Below are 19,936 nucleotides of genomic sequence, written 5' to 3'. Positions count from 1 at the left end.
TCAAGGGTAACACATGAGGCTGATGATGGGAACAGGCTTTATTGAGTCACTGGTACTGAACCAGTGATACGAGGTGATGATGATGTTCTTTAGTTATACCAACATAGCTGCGCACTGGCTCATGGAAAACACCGGCAATACAATTGGACCCATTTCTAGCAGATGAGGGGAAATGCAATCCAAATAAATCCAACATCAGCTTCAGACTACACATCCTGATTACGGCCCGACGGGGAGAATGTAGGACAGCTCTTTGCAATGGGAACAAAACTGTTCAAACCTCTATTGTAAGCCTTTATGAACAAAAACCAGCGCTGCTTCTTGAACTCAGCACGACAGCTAAATAGAAAGATGAGTAGGTTCAAAATTCTTCCCTTGATTTCTGCACATTGAACCAATAAAAACATGAGCTGTCGGGGTTTTTTTTTTTTCTACCATTAAGCATCGTGCAACTTCAATCACAGCACAGCAGAGGAGAAACGATGTTGCTTCTGTAGTTTGTTGGAGTATATAGACATTACTCACATGGCTCTTTTGTGCTCCATGTTTTTGAAAATTGCAAACGACTGTCTTCTTCCCAATGACGTCGTGTGCATTGTGGAAGACGCCATGCGTGTTTTGCTGGGGAGGAGTGAGCAGTTACCAGATCTCTCAGGCACGATGTTATGACTCTAATATGTCACAGTGACCTTTAACAAATAAGGCCTGGAGCTTAATCAAATTTGACTTTCAGTTCTGATTTTTGGCTTCGGGTGGTTATGAAATCCAAATAATTGTGATTAAAGACTTTGACTGCAAACTGTAGGTAAACCTGTGGAAGGGTTAATAATGGTTTGTCACTTGGGGTCTTTCACCCAGTTTGAAAACTGACAGGCAAGTCACCGCTTTCTATTGGCTTCCCTTTGCCTCCATCAGTAGCTATGACATCATTTGACAGAGATGGCCGCCCTCACCAGAAAGGCTGTATGGTTAAAAAACAGGTTCTAGTCTTTGCTTTTTTCCCCTATCAGAGTGCTCTGAGTCCCCACCGCCACTTCTTTTATCCATTTACTCTCCAAACGATTTTATTTAAAATGATAAAATGCTTGTGCATCCATCTCTTGGATCCTTCTGATCATATAGATAAGATAAAAAAGCAGAAGAGAAAGCAAAAAAACGAATACATTTGGATTAAAAATGTGCTTGTGTGAGTGTTAAATGTTTGATTGGAAATGTCTGAGTTAGGCTGAGGCACACTGAGGCTGGGTGGCATGAGATCAGGTACAGCATGATGGCTCTGTTTTGGTCACCAGGCTTGGAGAGCGGCCTGGAAGCCTCACACTGCTCTGAAATCTGGGTCACGACAGCCCACAGGCCTGTTGAGGTCTTTGTTTCCTCTGCCCTGCTTCCTTCACTCCATATTTAAAAACAGCGAGATGAATTTTGCAAAGTTTAAACTTGAGTTTCCAGGAGAGACAAGAGAAAATACTGGGGATCTGTACAGCTCCCAGAACAGCTGCTCAAACAAGAATTAAGTTCCACCTACACCTTCATTTTAATTATTAAGGGAATTTGTTATTTCAAAGCTCTCACCGCGTTTTTAATGAAGTTTAGACTCACTGACAGAAAGAAACCCACCTGTGCTTTATTAAAAACACCCCAAACTGCAAGTCAGTATTCAAATTAAAAGCCCTGAAAGCACATTTTCTCAGTCAGCTTCTGACTGGGAACGAAGCGCTCCAGAGTGAACAGTTTCTGCTTTTTACATGACAGATTTTCTATATTTCTGTTTTGTTTTCGCTCTGCTCGTCTCACTGGTGCTGAGTGTGAAAAGGTGCTTCCACATATGTCCACCCACCAGTCAGTATTTTTGGCAGCTTTTTAAACAAAAATGCCAAATGACAGTTGTGTGCTTGTTTTTGAGAGGGGAAGTCTCAGCAAACTAGAGGTCATTGTCTTTGAGGCTGAGACACTCGCATGTTCACATTCCCACTCATGAGTAGTCATTGTGGAAAAATGTTCTCATAAACATATCTGCTGTGGCAGGTACCACCACAAAGGTCATATTCGGTATTTTGTAAAGTCTTTATAAGTGGCAGGTTTGAAGATGAGTGCAATCCAGTCATAGACTGTATGAAAAAGATGGTTTTGTAGAATTTTTGCCACCGTATAAAAGACTTGTAATTCTGCTTCAGGGTCACGGGGGGTCTGGAGCCTATGCCTGTTGCCAGGCTACACCCTGGATAGATCACCAGCAGGGTCAACTGAGAGAATTCAATTCATTTGGATGCAATTCAGTTTTACTTTCAGTGCCAAATCACTACAACGGTCACCCCAAGGCTGTTTATACAATACAGTAATTCACTAGCTGGGCCCACGTCCTCATTTTAGATTTGACAGCATTTAAGTAGGTAAAGGTGAATGCTTGGACATGAACTGAGCTGCGGTTTGGGGAAGGCCTCGAAGGGGCCTGGCAGATCCCCATGTACTAAATAGGAGTGAAGAAGTTAAAGAATTGAGAACAAGGAGGGAGGGAGGGTGGGGCACGTAAATGAGAATGAACAGCTCGCAGAACTGGGGGAACCTATATAGAAGACAACCGGAAGGAGCGTGTTTGGAGGCGTGGTCCCGCTCCTGAAATTCTGATACTTAATCTCCAATAGACAGAAACCCAAGTGAGTAAGCACTTGGTGACAGTGGGAAGGAAAAACCTTGTTTTAACAGGAAGATCCTGGCTCAGGGAGGGGCAGCCATCTGCCACACCCAGTTGGGGGCTAATCACCAATCACCTTTTTGTGTGGAGTTTGTATTACTCTCTGCGTACTCTGGCTTCCTTCCACAGTCCAAAGACATACAGTTAGTGGGGTTAGGTTAACCAATCATTCTAAATAGTTGCCTATGCCTCTGTGTTAGTCCTCTGACAGACTGGCGGTGATCTGTCCAGGGTGTACCCTGCCTCTCACCCTGAAACAGCCCTGGGATAGGCTCCAGTCCCCCTGCAACACTTATTTGGAACTAAAATAATATTATTACCCATATAATGTATATACAGACTTTATTTTCACCTAAACTCTAATTTGTATCAATGTACTTGAATTTACTTGAGCATCTACTTTGTAGAACAGAAACAGAGAAAAACAAAGGAATTAAAAAATTAAAAATCTAGCTCTTTCTGTTGAGGCCTTTACTGTAGTGACTTTCTTCTGAATCCTTCTAGACAGTATAAAGATGGAAAGCAGTCAGGGAATCTAATCAGCATCGTTTCAACATTACTTTGAATCTAATCTGATCTTTTCTACCCTTCATGTAACCTAAAACTGACCATGAACACCACAGCTGCTCCGCACCAGCAAATTACTGTAAACTTTACCACAATACTGCAAACTAACCCCTTTTTTCAGCTAGTATTCTATTTTTTGCAGGGTGTTTCACAATAAATAGTTGTTCAAAAAAGCTCTAAAATGAATAAGGACATTACATGTCAGCTTTAAACTTCCAGCCTATCAAATTTCACTGAGCAGTGTTTACCTTTAAATATAATCTCCGTTCTGCCACTCCCTGACCTGTCTTTTTTTGCATCTTTCTTGCATCCCTGAGTGAAGTTATCTCACTTTCCTTTCTCTCAGTTTGAAATACAGCAGCTGTACTTTTAGCTTGCAGACACATAATGTGTCAAACAGAACAGAAACAGTTTGTGTGTTTGCTGCTTCTTGTGCTCATACAAATGATGTATTTGAAAATAAATGCCGCTTAAAAAAATGTTGCCTCACTTAATGCTTTATTCTTCAATTCAGCCCACTCTGACATCTGAGTGTAGTAAATAAAATTATGCATGCATTATGTGTTTTTGCCTCTCATTGTATGTGATAAACACCAATGCTGGATTTTCTTTTATGTTTCTTTGTCCATTCATTTAGGTTCAAATCAGTTTGATTTCTGGAGGCACATAGTGATGTGAAAAAATAGCTCCCCTTAGTTGTCTTAAACCTAAAGTAATGAGTCTGTAGGGCCTACAAAGTCGAGACATTTGGATTAAAATGTAGGGAGTAAAAGTAAAAAGTTCCCAGAAAAGCAGATACTCAAGTAGAGTACAAATACCTGGAAAAAACGAAGTATTTGTTAGGTTCCACCTCTGCTGGAAAGCTGTAGTTTTGTTCAGTTAACTGTAACTGGTTAACTGGTTTTCTAGGGTTTCCATCTCTCTGCTACCTCCCATCTCGCTGTTTCTCTCAGGTAACTGCATTACTTTAGTTATGATTGATTGGACTCAAAGTTTGTTTAATTTAACCCAAGTTGGCAGATCTTCTATGAAACTCAATCTGCGCACTAAAATCTTGTGGCTTTTTTCCAGTCTTCCTTACTTCACCCCAAACCAGTCACTGCAGACGGCTGCCCCTCCCTGAGCCTGGTTCTACCAGAGGTTTCTTCCTGTTAAATGGGAGTTTTTCTTTCCCACTGTCACCAAGTGTTAGCTTATATGGGGCCATCTGGTTGTTGAGGTTTATACTCCATTATTGTAAGTTCTTCAGCTTACAATATTAAGTGTTTTGAGGTGACTGGTGTTGTAATTTGGCTCTATATAAATAAAATTGAAGTTAAACTGAATTGACATTATATACAATTTCAAGGAGCAACATGGCAGCTCATAACCACAAGCTTGAATGAAGGCTGCATGAAGGAGCGTTTCCGCAGGTCCTTCCTCCCTGCAGCTGTCAGACTGTACAATCAGAACTGCTCCCAACAAACATAGATGTTTACATCAGCGCTGTAACTGCAATAAGTTAATCAGCCGATTCGCACTACAACCTGGTTTGCCTCTTATCTGTAGTTATTTATATTTAATTTAATAACTGTACAGTACTCTGTTTATAGTAACCATTGTCCTTGATGTAAATATGTAAGAAAAATTGTGTATGTTTCTGTTATGTGTCCTGTGTACTGTTTGTTTGTATATGTGTCTTTTTGGCTGCTGTTACAACCAAATTTCCCCTTGTGGGACAATTAAAGGATTATTCTATTCTATTCTAAGCTAATCACTGCATAGACACTCCAGCTAAATGCTGAATGGAGCAGTTGCTCTCTGAGCTGTTGTTTTCACCATTTCAGGTGTCCTTATGACAAAGATGCAGTAAAGAGTGAGAATAAATAGCGGCAATTCGAGCCACACGTGTGATATTTTTTTTTTTTTTTTTTTTTACATTTGTGCAATGGGTAGCTCGGTGCAGTTGGAAAGATAATTATTGATTTCATCTTCTGGAATCAATAACTCATATTTGAAATATTGTAGAAATACAAACAATGTCTCTTTCCAGCTGTAAACAACGAGTTGCGACAATTTTCATCTAAATTCTCTGATCTGGAGTGTGCAGAATGAAAGATGTGTCCTGAAATGTCTACAAAGTGCAGCATCAGAAAAAGTGATAAAGTACAAAAAAAATCCAATATATGAGATAAAATCATTTCACACCTCACTGTTGGTCTCCTGCTGCTTATTGTAGAAAAAAACACTTTTTCCCTTTTAATTCCATTTAGGAAAATATTTGTTACACGGTATAACTTCAGTTATCTAATGTCATCAAAATGACTTCACACATCAGTAGTGTTATGAATATACCAGGCAGATCGGAAAAGGCCATAACGTCTGGAATCCCCACCCTCTGCTCACACACTAAATGAGGTAGAGCAGGTCATCCATGAATTAGAAAGGAGGTGGTTCTATCTTTGGCTGCTCCAGTGTGCACACCAAAGTGTCCTTTGGGCAAAATACTCAACCCCAAGATACTCATGTATGTGACTGTTAGATAGAAAGGTGTAGAAATCAGATCTTGGGTGAATGAGGCGTGTTGTACAAAGTTTTTTGAGAACTCAAGTATAGTAGAAAAGTCCTGTACAGGAACCGGTCTTTTACCTTTTAAACAGGAAAACCTAGTCAAAGAGATTTCTTGAAATATGTTGTAAACATGTTGGATATTTTAACAAGTCTTTTGGAGCCAGCCTCACGTGACCATTAGAGGAACTCCTTGAGATGGACCATAGAATAAGCATTTCCTCACAAATGTTTCAGGTATTCCTTTTATTTGTGGCCAGTGGAGGAGGAACATGTTGCTGCTGTTACATTTTCTGCTTGTCCAGCCGGGGGTGTGGCCGATTCTAGGTGTCATTGGTGTCATGGGCTGTGAGGCGGGGCAAACCCTGGACAATTCACCAATAAGCATGCATGTAGTTTTTTCTTTTACCATGTTTTTGGATTTGGTGCAAGTGCAGCAGATTTGATACTCTAGTTACATGAGAGTTTCACGACTCTCTTCTGTGATCCTGACTTTTTTTGATCAAATCTGTTCATAATCTGGCAGACAGGCATATAAAGACCTGGCAAAGCATTCAAAACCACCTCTGTGATAGATTCAGCTGCAGTAAGTGAACCCAGGATCCCATTTGTTTTGCGCTGTGTTGACTTTTTCTCTGGACTTTAACTTTGTTGCTTCCTTTTGTAGTCATGAATATTTGATGCCATGCAGCGGTATTGTAAAGTGCTGGGGCAACTGCATTACCATGATCAATTCTGCACACTCACTTCTCCTTAAATTGTTGCAAATGGTTTGTTGTGACAGCTTTTTGTAGATTTTTTAGAGTTCTGTATTGAAGACAGTGCAAACTGAGATCTGAGCGTGAGAAGATAGCTTTGCAAACACGGTCCTCTGTGATATATTAGAATGCACTGAAAGGTAATTGAGCTGGGAGCAGTTAGGAGAGGTGTGTTCTTCCACATGAGTAATGATTTATTGTAGTAATGTAGACTGTAATCATACAGCACAAAGTAATTGTGCAGAGGGAGTTACGCTTCTCAACTCACTGCTGCATTATTCTGTAAACAGCTAATAGCCAAAATTTGCTGTGTTTTAATATTTTCCCTTTAACCTTTGTTCCTAATAAAGGTTGACTTGACTTGGTTATAACTCAGACATTCATCATTTACTGTTGACTCAACCTCTCACAGAGGCCTGAAATCAATCAGATATTATTGAGACATGTTGTCAAATAGCAATACAATGCAATTATTAAACATGTGACATCTGGCCTGGAAAGCTGTTGTTGATTTTAAAGGCTTACTTCTATGATGAGTATGCTAATTTGAGTCCCACTTGGTGGATAACAATGAAGGAAGGTCAGACTGTATAGTGTTGTTGGTGGTGAGTAAGCCCAAATGTTTTCTTCTTTTTGGAAAATAAACTAAATAAATTCTGATCACAGATCTCTGCCAACGCTTTTTAATTCTCTCAGTTTGTTTTTTTGATACTGGAAAATATCAACATTCTTCAAGTCCTCCGCTTAAATGTTTGTTGTTGCTGCTTCAGTGATCTATGAGGGGATCTGCTTAGTGCTTCTGGTCCAAGTGCAATTATGAGAATGACTTTATTTTACTTTATTTGACAGAAAGCTATTTCACTGTGATTTTTGACCATTAGATAAACAAATTATGTCTCTGTGAGTGAATAAAGTCCTGATTACAGTGTTAGTTAGAATCATTTCTGCAGTTTTAGTTTGAAAATTAAACCAAAAAAGGAAAATTCAGGTGGAAAAAATATGAATTGGAATTAAAAAAATAACTGGAGAAAACTGAAATAATTTTAATGTAATGTAATATGCTTTGTTCATATTGTTTAATACACTGCTGTTTAAAATGTCTTAAATGTTAACATTTTTAAACATTTTAAGCATTTGAAGTAGAAACAAACAAAAAAAAGTGGAAATGAGCATTCAAAACCAATGAAAACGACAAAACTATAACAACACACTGCTGTGGGAGTACCAGAGGTTTCTCTTTGTAGGAATACGAGAGTGTTTCTATTTCAAACTATCACCAAACTCCTCATTAAAAGACAAAGACAGATGACTTTTAACCAGGAGAGCTGAGTGCACGTTGCGCGGGGGACTGTTGAGTCATTGCTGCTTGCTTGTCTCATTAAACTTAGGCACCAAAATGTCTTGGTCATGGAAGAGATTGTGATTTGGTTACAGAGAGAACATTTCATGATGCCAAACACATGCTGGTTAGTAGCTGACAAGTTGACAACAGCAGCACATATTTTACTGCTAAAGGCAAAAACAGCCTGTGGAGAATCAGCATCAAATACACACACAGTGACACGCTGGAAGACATTTTTTATTGGGTTATTTTTCATCTATCCACAAGTTCAGTAGTCCGTGCAATGACGACTTAACTGTTGTCTGATTTTTTTTTTTCCTGCCAAATATTAAAACAATTGAAAAAGAAGGTTCCTTGAAATAGAAAAAGCTAGGTGTCGAATAACAGACTTTTCATACACTGCAAACTGGTCTTCAGAGTACCAGCATCCTTCATGTGTATTTTCTCTTATTTTCTTTCTCACTGTCATAAGGATTTGTATGAATATGGCCGACTTTAGTTCACTCATTCAACTCATTTGGCATCTACATATAAGTGAAAGTTGAGGACAATAGTGGCCGGTGATTTCTCTCTTCATTCAGGAAAGACTGACTCTGATATCAGTCATGATCGAGCACAACATTTATTCAGGCAAAGGTGGAACAGCCGTGGGCTTTACTTGAGTGGTTTTACCCTTTCCAGCAGATGCTGAACCTGCTGCTGGGATTTGAATTTCCCCTTCGGCTACAAGAGCAGATGATGAGGTCTTCAGTCAGTGTTCGAGTTCATCCCGCAGGTTTTTAATGGGACCTGGTGTTTAAGTTCTTCCAAAGTGAGAACATTTTGTGTTTAGCAGGTTTTGTGCACAAACGTGTTCGATCGCAACAGCTGAAACTGTTTGAAAAAGTAAGACTTCATAAATTAGCCATCATTTAGCCAGCCGTTGATTATGAAGCTCATGCGTAAGCTCAATAAGGAAGGTCTGGATCCCTCATCTTCCTGTTTGCTCGGGTGTTCAGCTGCCAGTCTGTTCTTTACATCACTACCACTTTCCCACGCTGTCAAACTCAAAGCTGTCATCATTTCATTAATCCAGTCATTTTCTTTCCTGCCTTCTTTTAGCCAGTCAGCCTCCAGTTTGCAGCCTTTATTCTTTCCCTCATAAAGACGAGGCCTGGCAACGTCCATGGTACCCTTAAGGACGAGTTTTGAAACTTCAGTATACATAAATAAGGACCTGGTTTGAGGACTATTAAAATAGTTTCTGGCTTTTTCCAAGGGTAGCTCCAAAGCTAGAGACCTAGACCCTAGACTGCAGGTGCCCAGTCCTAAGTCCTGTCACCACTGGGATTCCATTCTGCCACAATGGATCATTGGAGTCTAATTGCCAAATATATTCATTGATTTCTCCATAAATCATGTTCAGTTTGCTGAAATCATTGAGTAAATGAAGAGATTCATGATGCTACTGAAGGGTTCCCTCTAAGCATCAAAAATAGGATTGGTTGTTAGGGATTAACCCAAACAGTTACCACCATGGACTTCTTAAAGTGGAACAATTGACCCTTTTATAATGCGTACTGTGTTTCTCAAGCATAAGAACAATACAGCTGCTGCTGAGAGATGGAAAAGCACTCTGGAAAGTTTATTTCTCACTTCCAGTTTGGATAAAAAAGAAGGTAGACTGTAGCAGCAGGTGAGTGTTATTCACATACAATAATGAGTGATTTAGCCGGCTGTAATTAGAGACCATAGAGAGATGGATGTCTGCTAAATGGCTAAAACAGTATTAAATTATGGTATCATAGCACAGACGTCTTTCATAGACTAACCCATTCGTTTGATAAAACAAAAAGCTGATGAGATAACCCAGTGTCTCTGAAAACTGCTAAACTACACACACGTTAATCTAGGCAGATTAAATTTAATGCACATCTAATAATATTGGAGACAATGCTTTAACATAAGAATTCCTTTGCTTTGCAAGCTATTGTCAGTAACGCTAAGTTATCAGCTAATCCTAGCTTGTTCGGGCTGCATTCATAAAGTTGAATGAGAGGAACTAATTAGTGCTAAATAATCAACTGGAGCACACATTTCTTGGACAGTCTATTCTTTGACGTTTTAAGCAACAATACTATTGAATATTCACTGGGAACTATTAGACTGTACTTAAATGTCCAGCACATCTGTCTCCAGTTGACCTAATTTTTGTTTGTCTTTTGAATTTTTTGACAGCTGTCATCTTTTGATTTGCACATTTTTCCAGTTTTTGGAGGAACGTGTCATCTCAAAGACAGATGAGGTTTACTGATCTGATGCCTGGTTCTTAATAATGAGTTCTTCTTCCATTTCTGCCACCTTTTAACTGTAGGAGTGAATTACATCCCCCCCATGTGCTGAAAAACCAAGGAAAAATACATATATTTAAGAGAAAACATAGTTGGTTAAATTTCAGCATTTTCTAACTCAGTGGTTCCCAAACTTTTTTTGCCAGGCCCCCCTTTTTTACAAGAAAAATGTTCGCCCCCCCCCCCGCACAAACACATCCTCCAACCACGCACACCCATATTTTGCTCCATTGCGGTTTATTTCACACCTCAAACATTTAGTAAACAATTAAGCAAATACAAGTAAACGGCAATAAATTACAGGTAAAATATACTACTAACTCTTTTATGCTACGTCCGCACCTACACGGGTATTTTTGAAAACTCAGCTGTTTCTATGCGTTTGGGCCTTTCGTCAGCACGTAAACAGCGTTGCGATTCACCGAAAACGGAGATTTAAAACTCCTTTTTTGCGTTTACGTGTGGACGAGGATTACAGAGTTCGTCACGCAACGTCAAAGGGATGTGCCTCTTTTCACGTCACGCTGTGCGGCACGTTATTGTTTACATGAGATGAATTGCAGAATGGCAGATAGAGACAAAATACTGTTAATCTGACTATCTGCAGGTTTTACACGCTTACATATACACACGCAGTTACTGTCCCTGCATTTAGAAAGGCAGAGGCGTCACGGTGTGATTATTTTACGTGTAGTTGTTTTTTTTTCCTGTGTAATAATGTTCAACATTGCTGTCAATACATTTTTCAAAAAATGCCTCTCTGTGCAAAATGGGTTTAAACACATAAACAGCTGTGGGATACTGTTTGTCCGTGATTTGAACAGGGGGAACAAATTACGGCAGGATCAGCCTGATATTATTTGTATCCCGCTGTAACTTTACTGCATAAAGAGCTAACATGTCCAAAATGTCAGGAGTAGTTAGTTATTACAAGAAGTGTTTGTGAACTAAAAATCAAGAATGTGGGATCCTGTTTGTCCGTGATTTGGAGAGCACAGCGCTGCTCCCGACGCAGGGAAACTAATTCTGCAGGGGAGACCTACCTTGGCACTTGTGCAGGTGAAGCCAAAGGGAAGATATGCTTCACCTTATTTTCTAGTCTTTGGCTTGGAAGGAAGTTGGTTTGGAAACATATTTGGCGATGCTTCATCTCCTATCCTGAGGGGATAGGTTAATTGGATAATCCAAATTGTCACTAGGTGTGAATGTGTGAGTGAATGTGAGCGTGAATGGTTGTCTGTCCCTGTGTGTTGGCCCTGCGACAGACTGGCGACCTGTCCAGGGTGTACCCCGCCTCTCGCCCTATGACAGCTGGGATAGGCTCCAGCGCCCCCCGCGACCCTGGAAAGGATAAGCGGAAGCGGATGGATGGATGGATGGACTTTCTTTTGGACTGAGTGGCCGTTAGAAAAACTTCAATTTTTGACTCTTCGCATTTTCGTATTTCATTTAAATTTTCCAGTTGGGTGTCTTTATGCTTTACCACCTTGTTGATTTTGTGTTTTTCATAGAGATTGTTAGCGATACCAAATCAGATCAAACATCACAGCAGAAAGGTTGCAGAAGTTTGCTCTGACTGGGTCATTCAAATAGTTTCGGTCACACAGGGTCGTTTTATGGAACGTATCAATTCATGGACTCCGACTGAAGGTCACGGATCAGTGCATAAATGCTCTCAGTGTCTGCATCTTCAGGAATCAGAGTAATGCTGACCTGAGTGCTGGCTTCCTTCCAGATCAAGTAAAAATGGCAGCTTGTTAATCCAGTGTCTGTGCATTGCTTTAATCCTGGTCCTGGGTACACGCCAGCAAACTCTGCAAGTGAGCCTGTGGGGCTGGTTTTAGGAGCTGCCTGGCCCTTCGTCATTAGTATGTGTGAAGTCACTGTAAACATTTGATTAATTGCTGAGAAGCAATTACAAGCAATTAAAGTCCTATTATGATGGCAGTGAAGGACAACGCAAGTTAATCTGGCTATCATCACGATAATTAGCTCATCATTTCCTCACCAGGCCTAATGTACAAAAAATAAAAAAATAAAAAGGGCAATTTTTGGTTTGTTTGCTTAAGCTTTGCTACAGTGTGTGGTCATTTTAAGCAAAGCGGTCTTTGTGCTTTGGGGCATATTGTTCTCGCTGTGTAAAAATGACGTACCATTAAACCTCTCAAACTTCATTAGGCACACTTTGCGGTATCACTTGCAAATCTTCACATGGGAACTGAGTGACAAAGCATTTTCTCTCTGTTCTGGTTCTAACCAGTCGGTTTGTGCTTTGAGCATTTCTAGTGTGGCATTTTGCAGAAAAAAAGTCTCACACTCAATCGTTCTTTTTCTCCCTCTTTCACCCTCCCTGCCCCTCTTCTGTCTCCTTTACTCTTTGTTTTTCTTTCCTCCCCCTCTAGCAACAACCAAACTACTGGAGCTTCAAGGTCAGTGCCAATATTGTGTTTGTGTTTCAGCGTAAATCTGTGCCTCTGTGTGGATTCGTCTCTTAATAGGATAACTCCATTGTGTCTTTGCATGCCTGCTTCTCCGCTGCATTTAGCGCTGGTCACACGTTGGCACACACTTCTGCATTTAACTCTTTTAACACTCTTGTGCTGCATGCTGCGACATTTCTCTCTCAGAGTTCACAAAAGAAAGAAAAAATCCCTGCACGAATCAAATAAGTGCTTTTGTTCACTTCAAACTATGCAAGTAAGATTTCTGTCCAGCTGAGTTTGGTTCCCTATAACTCTGTGCCTCCATCTCCCCAAGGACGTGTGCATTTCTGATACGCAATTATTGAACACAATGTGCCTGTTTCATCAAATATGAGGCAAGAAAAGGTCCAGTTCAGCCTGAGAGCTGCTGGCTGGAGCTTAACTCACTGCTGCTGCTCGCTAAAATCTCCCTATAAAAAGGCACTGTGCTGAGCTTGTTATTGCCTGTTTCCAGACCTGCAGATCCCTGCCTACAACTCCCATGTTGTCTGTAATTCAAATTAGGCCTGGTGTTGGTCTCCGATGGTAAAACTAAATCAATGAGAGTTTAGCAGGCAGGATGTGCAGTGGGATTGTCATTAGTGACAGAAATATGGATCAGATTGATTCTGTTCTGCAGGTTGTGCAGATGAATTATTCACCCGTTTGATTGCTGTGATAAATATTTGTTACTTCCAGATTTGATGTATGATATGCAAATATGTGAACGCATGTATGGGGGTAGTTTTGCTGTGCACAGGGTTTTTATCAGCGGTCTTTATATATTACCTCTCTGAGTTTCTCCTGTGCAGGTAATTTAAGTGCCACGTACTTTGTGACAATCAATATTTGAGCAACATATTTAGCCGTTGCTCCATCGAGTTTTATTATCTTGTGAAAGAACTTTATTGCTAACATTTTGGACCTCATCTGTTGAAGGTAGTCTAATTCGCCAAAGCAGGGCAGGGGCTATCATAAGCAGCTGCAAGACGGTGAAGTATAGGGAGCAACTCATTCAGGACCTCCACAATAGCAATGTGGCCATCGGGGAGGTTGGTAGACAATACAACAGCGGTCCCCAATGTTTTTTGCGCCACAGACCGGTTGATGTCCGACAATATTTTCACGGACCGGCCTTTAAGGTGTTGCGGATAAATACACCAAAATAAAACCAGTACCGGTACCAAAACATAGAAGATTTATTTCTAACACAGGAAAAGTCCCAGGGAAACCGAGTTAACGATAAAAACCGATAAAAACCGATAAAAACCCTGAATACGGTAAATTTCACACCTGAGCCTCAACTCTTGCAGCCCGGTACCAAACGACTCACAGACCAGCCTGGGGGTTGGGGACCGCTGCGATACAAGACAGCTGGTTTGCAACTGAAGACCAAAAGGGTTGTTTTTTTTAGTAACATGGATAACTTCATCCATTCTCTGAGATGGATAAAGAAGATCTAAGTCTCTAAATAGCGGTAGCCCACCAAAGTAAAGTCTGTGTGTAGGAAACATCATGAAGTTAAATGAAGTGTCAGATCGGTCCGATTTTCAGCCTAAGCCTGACAGGTTGTTGACAGACACAAAATTCCTGGATCCAGACTCTGAATCTTAACGACTCTGAGGATATTTGCTCTAATGCACGTGTACCTGTAGGCAGGGCACAAGGTTTTTAGCACCAGAAGTGTTCTGGTTTTCATTTCCAGTCCACTTTGTTGTCAGACTTCTATTGACCAATCGTGTTTGAGCAGCCTCGAAGGTTAACCAGCACTCTTAAAATTTATCTGCATTCATAAACGATGTCCGGTGATTGGAGTAGGAGGTTTTGGCCCGTGTAAATTTTTTGCTTTGCTTATTTGTGGTTAAACCCCTCTATTTGAAAAATAGTCTCATTGAAGCGTTTATGACTACAGTGATGTTCTGTACTGATAGTGTTTTGGTTGTACTGTGGGCCAGCTGCTTGTAGATACTGCAGAGACATAATGTCTGTCCTTATCTGGAGAGTTGGAACAGGGTCATGAAACTGCTGCAAAATGTCTCTCCCATTCTCATGATATCAAGACAGTTTCCACAATAATGTTAGCTTCAATTCATCTGCATCTCCTCAACAATTATTTCTGCACGAGGTTAATCCTGGTCTCATTGTAAATTCCATAACAGCCTTGATACCTGTGGGCTATCCCAGAAGCCCTGAAAAATTTGCCTTTTAGGCTTAAGCAGTCTGAAAGGCGCTGTATCCTCCATCAGTAGAGAACCCACTGATCTGGGAACCATGCATCTATGTTTGGTCATTGTTTCTGGTCCAGCAAAGAAGTGCATAAACGTAGAGTGTTTTGAAATATAATGTAAAAAGATGCAGACTTTGGCTACCATATTTACTACAACAGTTCATGTATTCAAATTACATACTCGGAAAGAAAAATGGTGCATTCCATCCATCAGTCCTGTCACCACAAATACACCACTAATCCTCTTACATTTCCTTTAAGACAACCAAGAGGCCAATTTAACATTTTGGGTCTAATTTCTTAACATCCTTTCCTTTTTATCTACTTTCAGCAGAGTTTGGTGCTTTTAAAAGCTATGTGTACTTTCTGTGCAGGAGTAGGCTGTGAAGGACATTAGACTACCTCTTAGAAGTGTGAACTTTACATTTGGCGTTCTCTGTAGCGGCGAGAAAGGGATGAATGTGACCTAAAGCTGGAGCATATTACTTTCTCATGCATGGCTGGATGGATTCAAAAGAGTGATTCGGACCTCAAGCGAGCAGCAGAATCATTTTTTCGTAGAAGTCTTTACACTCACGGGGTCGCCCTCTGCTGGCCGTTAGAAAGAATTAAGGTGTAGCTCTTTACACCTTGAAACCCTGCTAGGAGGAACCCTCGTGGCTCTTATCTGAATTGAGGACTCTTTGTTAAATTTCAGGCCTGCTTATATAAAAAATGACTGGGGTGTATCAGAAGGTAGTGAGGGTGGTCTCCAGCTGTGCAGTTACCCTTGGAAAAACAATGGAAACTATTCTAACCTATTAACCAATTAAAAGGTAAGAAAACTATGGGTACAGACGCGGTCATCAGATGTCGTCTTTATAGGGGGGAACAGTTCAGAGCTTCAGAGCCCACGTTCGTGTATCCCTGTGATGGGCTACCCTGCCTTTTACCAGGTAACAGCTGGGATAGGCTCCAGCCCTCCCAGGACCTTGAACTGATTAAGGAGTTCAAAATATAGATTGATGACTGCGTTAATCTTTTAAATACAGTTTATACACATTCAGGAACCTTATATACGTGTGGTCAGTAAACCTTTGGGTGTTATTATCAGGCATCCATTCCCTTAAATGTATTTGTAAGACATTTTTAATCAGGTTATTTCAGTTCAAGGTGCTTTAAGATTGATTCACATGCCAAAAATAAAGAATAAATGTAAAACAATAGAAAATTATAATTTAAAGTAGCATATAATATTTTATTTAACATGCAACAACTGAAGTAAATAAAACAAGATCAATAAAAAGAAAAAAAAGAAAAAAAAAGATTAGCTAAATGGAAGCTGTGAAGCCATTAATCATGCCCTCTTATTCTTTGTGGTTATACTGAATGCAGTCTGGACTCCATTACACACTTAGTGACAGAAAATATTAGAGATGGGATTAGTTGACATGTAGCAAAAATCCAGAGCCAAATTTAAACCCACGCTATCACAAACACGCGGTCTGCTATCCAGGATTTTGAAAACACTCAGAGACCCCTGAGTGCGCCCTTATTGAATCCAGCCATCGAAATGAAACCTTGTTTCCGGCTGGAGTCGGAAATTTCACCAAGCGCTGGCGAGGCTGCAATGCAAATAGCGTGACATGAAAGGATTAATTTGAAAACAGGCCCATTAGTGGTCATCAGTCACTGCCAGCTTCAGCGGCTGTGGAGCTACCAGCTGGTTTCAAACCCAGGAACTTGCTCCCACTCTGTGAAAAATTATATAAAGTGACAGAGCGAGTTTACATCCAGCATCTGCAGAGAGCGTTTGTGCCTTCAGCTGTGTTAGCACAGGCACGTTTGAAGAATGTCACTTAAGTTCAAGTGTCAGCTAAATAATAAGAAAGCGGATCATTCAGGGCGAGCTGGAGTGTGGGCAGACTCCAGGTTTGTTGTGTGTCTGTTGTTGTGTGCGGTCTAATCATAGATTGTTGCCACTGTGACATCACCCACTGGTTCTGAGCCTCGGCGTTACCATTTTGGCCCTGTTGTTGTTTCAGAGCTAGTAGCAACCATATACAAGTTATTAGCTGAGCTTGGTTAGCAAGGTGCATAGCTGTAGAGCACAGGTATCTAATTATTGCTAAATACAGACTGATTGGACAGTCTTTACCACACAGGAAGCCGTATTATTTGTCACATAATCCCAATAAAAAATGTTCCAAATGGCACCAGCAGCACAAACGCCTGTTGGGAGATCCACTTCTGTGGCTTTAATTAGTGGAGACGAGGCAAATCAAACTTTTAAGTCTTAAAAATGTCAAAATGGATTCATTATAAAACTCCTCATCCACCATACAGATGTTCATATGTTAGAAACTATCCATAGAGACTAAAGCTGCTTTTGGCCCCAGGCTGTAAACATATTTATTTCTGCTGTAAAGTTTTAACATGGGACTGTATTCAGACCGACTTGGTTTTGGAGTGAACCTCATGTGGCTCATAGAAGAACTGCAGGTCCACGTTGGTTTTCTTTTTTAGCCCCGGAGGTTGATGATTGGGTATAATAAGTATCAGATTTCCTGTAATTATGTCCAGAGGGTCAGTAATTAAAACAAAAGTCACAATAATTAAGGAGCTGATCTTACTAAATGAATTTCAGGTGATTTAAATTGAGCTGGAGGCAGCTGCTGCAGGTGGCAGATGTTCTGCGTGATCACTCCTGCTCCTGTTTCTGGCCCCAGACAATAACTTATTCTGATGTTTGAAGTTTCCTTTAGCTTTGAAGTTTTTAATTTTGGATATTTTTATGCTTCATTCTTCACCTCATGCACATTTCTCTACGTATTTTGTGCATTTTGCTGTGTGTGTTTCTGTGCGTTACTCGTCTGTGCAGCCACCAGTTGTACGTCTGCGTGTTCTGGCCAGGACACTTGCAAAAGAGATTCTTAATCTCGAGAGTCATAAAGGTTTAATAAATAAAAAAATGAATAGCGATAAATAGATCCCGCTGAGGATTTATGTGCCTCAGTTCTTCTGAGATATTAAACTTTAATAGGAAACAAAGAAATTGTCTCCTATGAAATTAGATTGGAATTGGATGTTGTTTATGAAAAGAAAGTGCTTTTGGCCCCACAACAAACCATTTTCACCTTTAGTATATAGATGTGGATTCAAGTTCTTCAACTCAGATAATCACATCAACACTATTAATGACTAGATAAACCTAAAGTAGATGAGAAAGCAAAAATATTTTTTCAGATTTGACAGTTAGAAAAGAGAAAAATGCTCAAAGGGAACAGTTTAAGTTGTTTTGTGGAAGAAGAATCAAATTTCTTTACATCCTGGCCATGTAAGGATCAACGTGAGGCTAAAATGTATTATTAGTTCCACATCAGGCTTGAATAAATTATGTATATTGAACAGACCCATGTGACCCTGACTTTCAGTGAGCCTGTGTTGTGCATGAGCTAACCTAAGCACTTACTGCAGCTTACATCATCTTAACCATAAAATTACTTGATAATCTGAAAGGCCCCTTGCATACCTACTGCTGATGCAGCAAATCTAATGGAACAATGAAAACGCTGCTGCTTCTCGAATTAAATGGGATGTGAAATATTTGCTGTATTTTACATTAAAATGTCAAAGGATAAGGTTGAGAGGATAAAACCAAAACTAACAATGAACTTGTGTGTCTGCATGTGTATGTGTGGGTGTGGGTGTATAAAAACCCAGTGTGTCTCGTTCCTCTGTGCAGTGGAGCTCCACCGATGTCCAAAAAACCTACGTATTTAAACACAGGCTGACATGTTCCACTTTACCATGAACACAGCACACTGTAGTTTATATATAGCACCTACACAACATTACACAAACATTGTTAGTCAATACAGCAGTAAGGATGCTCTGAATGAAAGTTTTTGGCCCTGGAGCGACCTTAAAAACAAAAATCAAGATCAGTGAAATTTTATACCCTCATTTGTAAAGAAGTTAAAGGTTGTGCTGCTAATAAGTCCAACTCAGTCACACCAGGTAGCAGTTTGAAACAGGACAGAGCTGACCACGACAGCAAATATGTTCATACCCTCACCTATGGCCACAAAATGTAGGTGTGACTGCAGGGCAGACCCAGGATGGACTTGTGAGGTTATCGCTAAGGTGGCTTTGGAAAACCTCAGCATTCCCCAGAAGAGCTGGAGGCAGTGGCTGGGGAGAGGGAGATCCTGGAAGCTGTGCTAAGATTCCTGCCTGTAGGACCAGGACTCAGAGACGCTGCAGGATGGAGCTGATAAACTATCTTTGCTCTGTCCAGCAAAGCACATAACCCATAAATAACCGCCAAGAAAAACACTGTGCAAGTGTGAACAGTTCCTTCACTGCTTCTCTTTGCATTCACTGAACAAAGAAGACACGGAGAGAGGTGTGCCTGTAGCAGGACTGCAAGACCTCACACTTCCAGCTGTATAATGAGTCTTTGTCCAAAAAATATCTTGACTTTTTTGAAGTCCCTACTTTTACACTTACCTAAAGACGCTGTATAGCTACAACTCTACTGTGTGGTAGAGAGGAGCATTCATGGTTCCATCAGTTACAGCAAGTCGTGCAGGTCCTGAAGCAGGAAAGCAGACCCACCATCATCTTTGATTGTTAGTTTTAGTCCAGATGAGACTCAAAAGTTGAACTTTTTAGAAGATTTGTCTCTTCAGTCCACAGAATATTTTTCCCCTCAATTTTTTTTTTTGCCAAAAGTTGAGCCGTTGTGTTGTTTTTCGTCAGTCTCTTTCTTATGGTCGGATCATGAACTCTGACCTATTCTGGGTTCTTCTGTGACCTGGATGATGCGTTGATGTGCTCTTGGAGTAATTTTGGTAGACCGGCCACTCCTGGGAAGGTTCACCGTTTTCTTGGAATTAGCCACCTTAAATAGCTATTTTGCTAACTACATTTAGGGCCATGCCTGGATGCCTGTCCACTTGCCTGTCTGAGATTGACTTTCTCTATGACCATAATGTTCTCTAAGACAGCTGTTTGCACATCAAAGTAC

At 40.4% G+C, this 19,936-nt stretch overlaps 1 protein-coding gene across 1 annotated transcript in view; it reads left to right on the top strand.

Moving 5' to 3' along the window:
* Positions 1-19,936, top strand: part of LOC116328597 (SRC kinase signaling inhibitor 1-like) — a 153,992-nt gene that overhangs the window by 68,637 nt on the left and 65,419 nt on the right. The window contains exon 3 of the mRNA XM_039616720.1: positions 12,639-12,665. Within this exon, the coding sequence (XP_039472654.1) occupies positions 12,639-12,665 (27 nt within the window). The remainder of the gene's footprint in view (positions 1-12,638; positions 12,666-19,936) is intronic.

This window comes from Oreochromis aureus, linkage group 8 (genome assembly GCF_013358895.1).
Source record: "Oreochromis aureus strain Israel breed Guangdong linkage group 8, ZZ_aureus, whole genome shotgun sequence".
Classification (NCBI taxonomy): Eukaryota; Metazoa; Chordata; class Actinopteri; order Cichliformes; family Cichlidae; genus Oreochromis; species Oreochromis aureus.
This window is presented reverse-complemented; position numbering and strand designations above follow the sequence as displayed.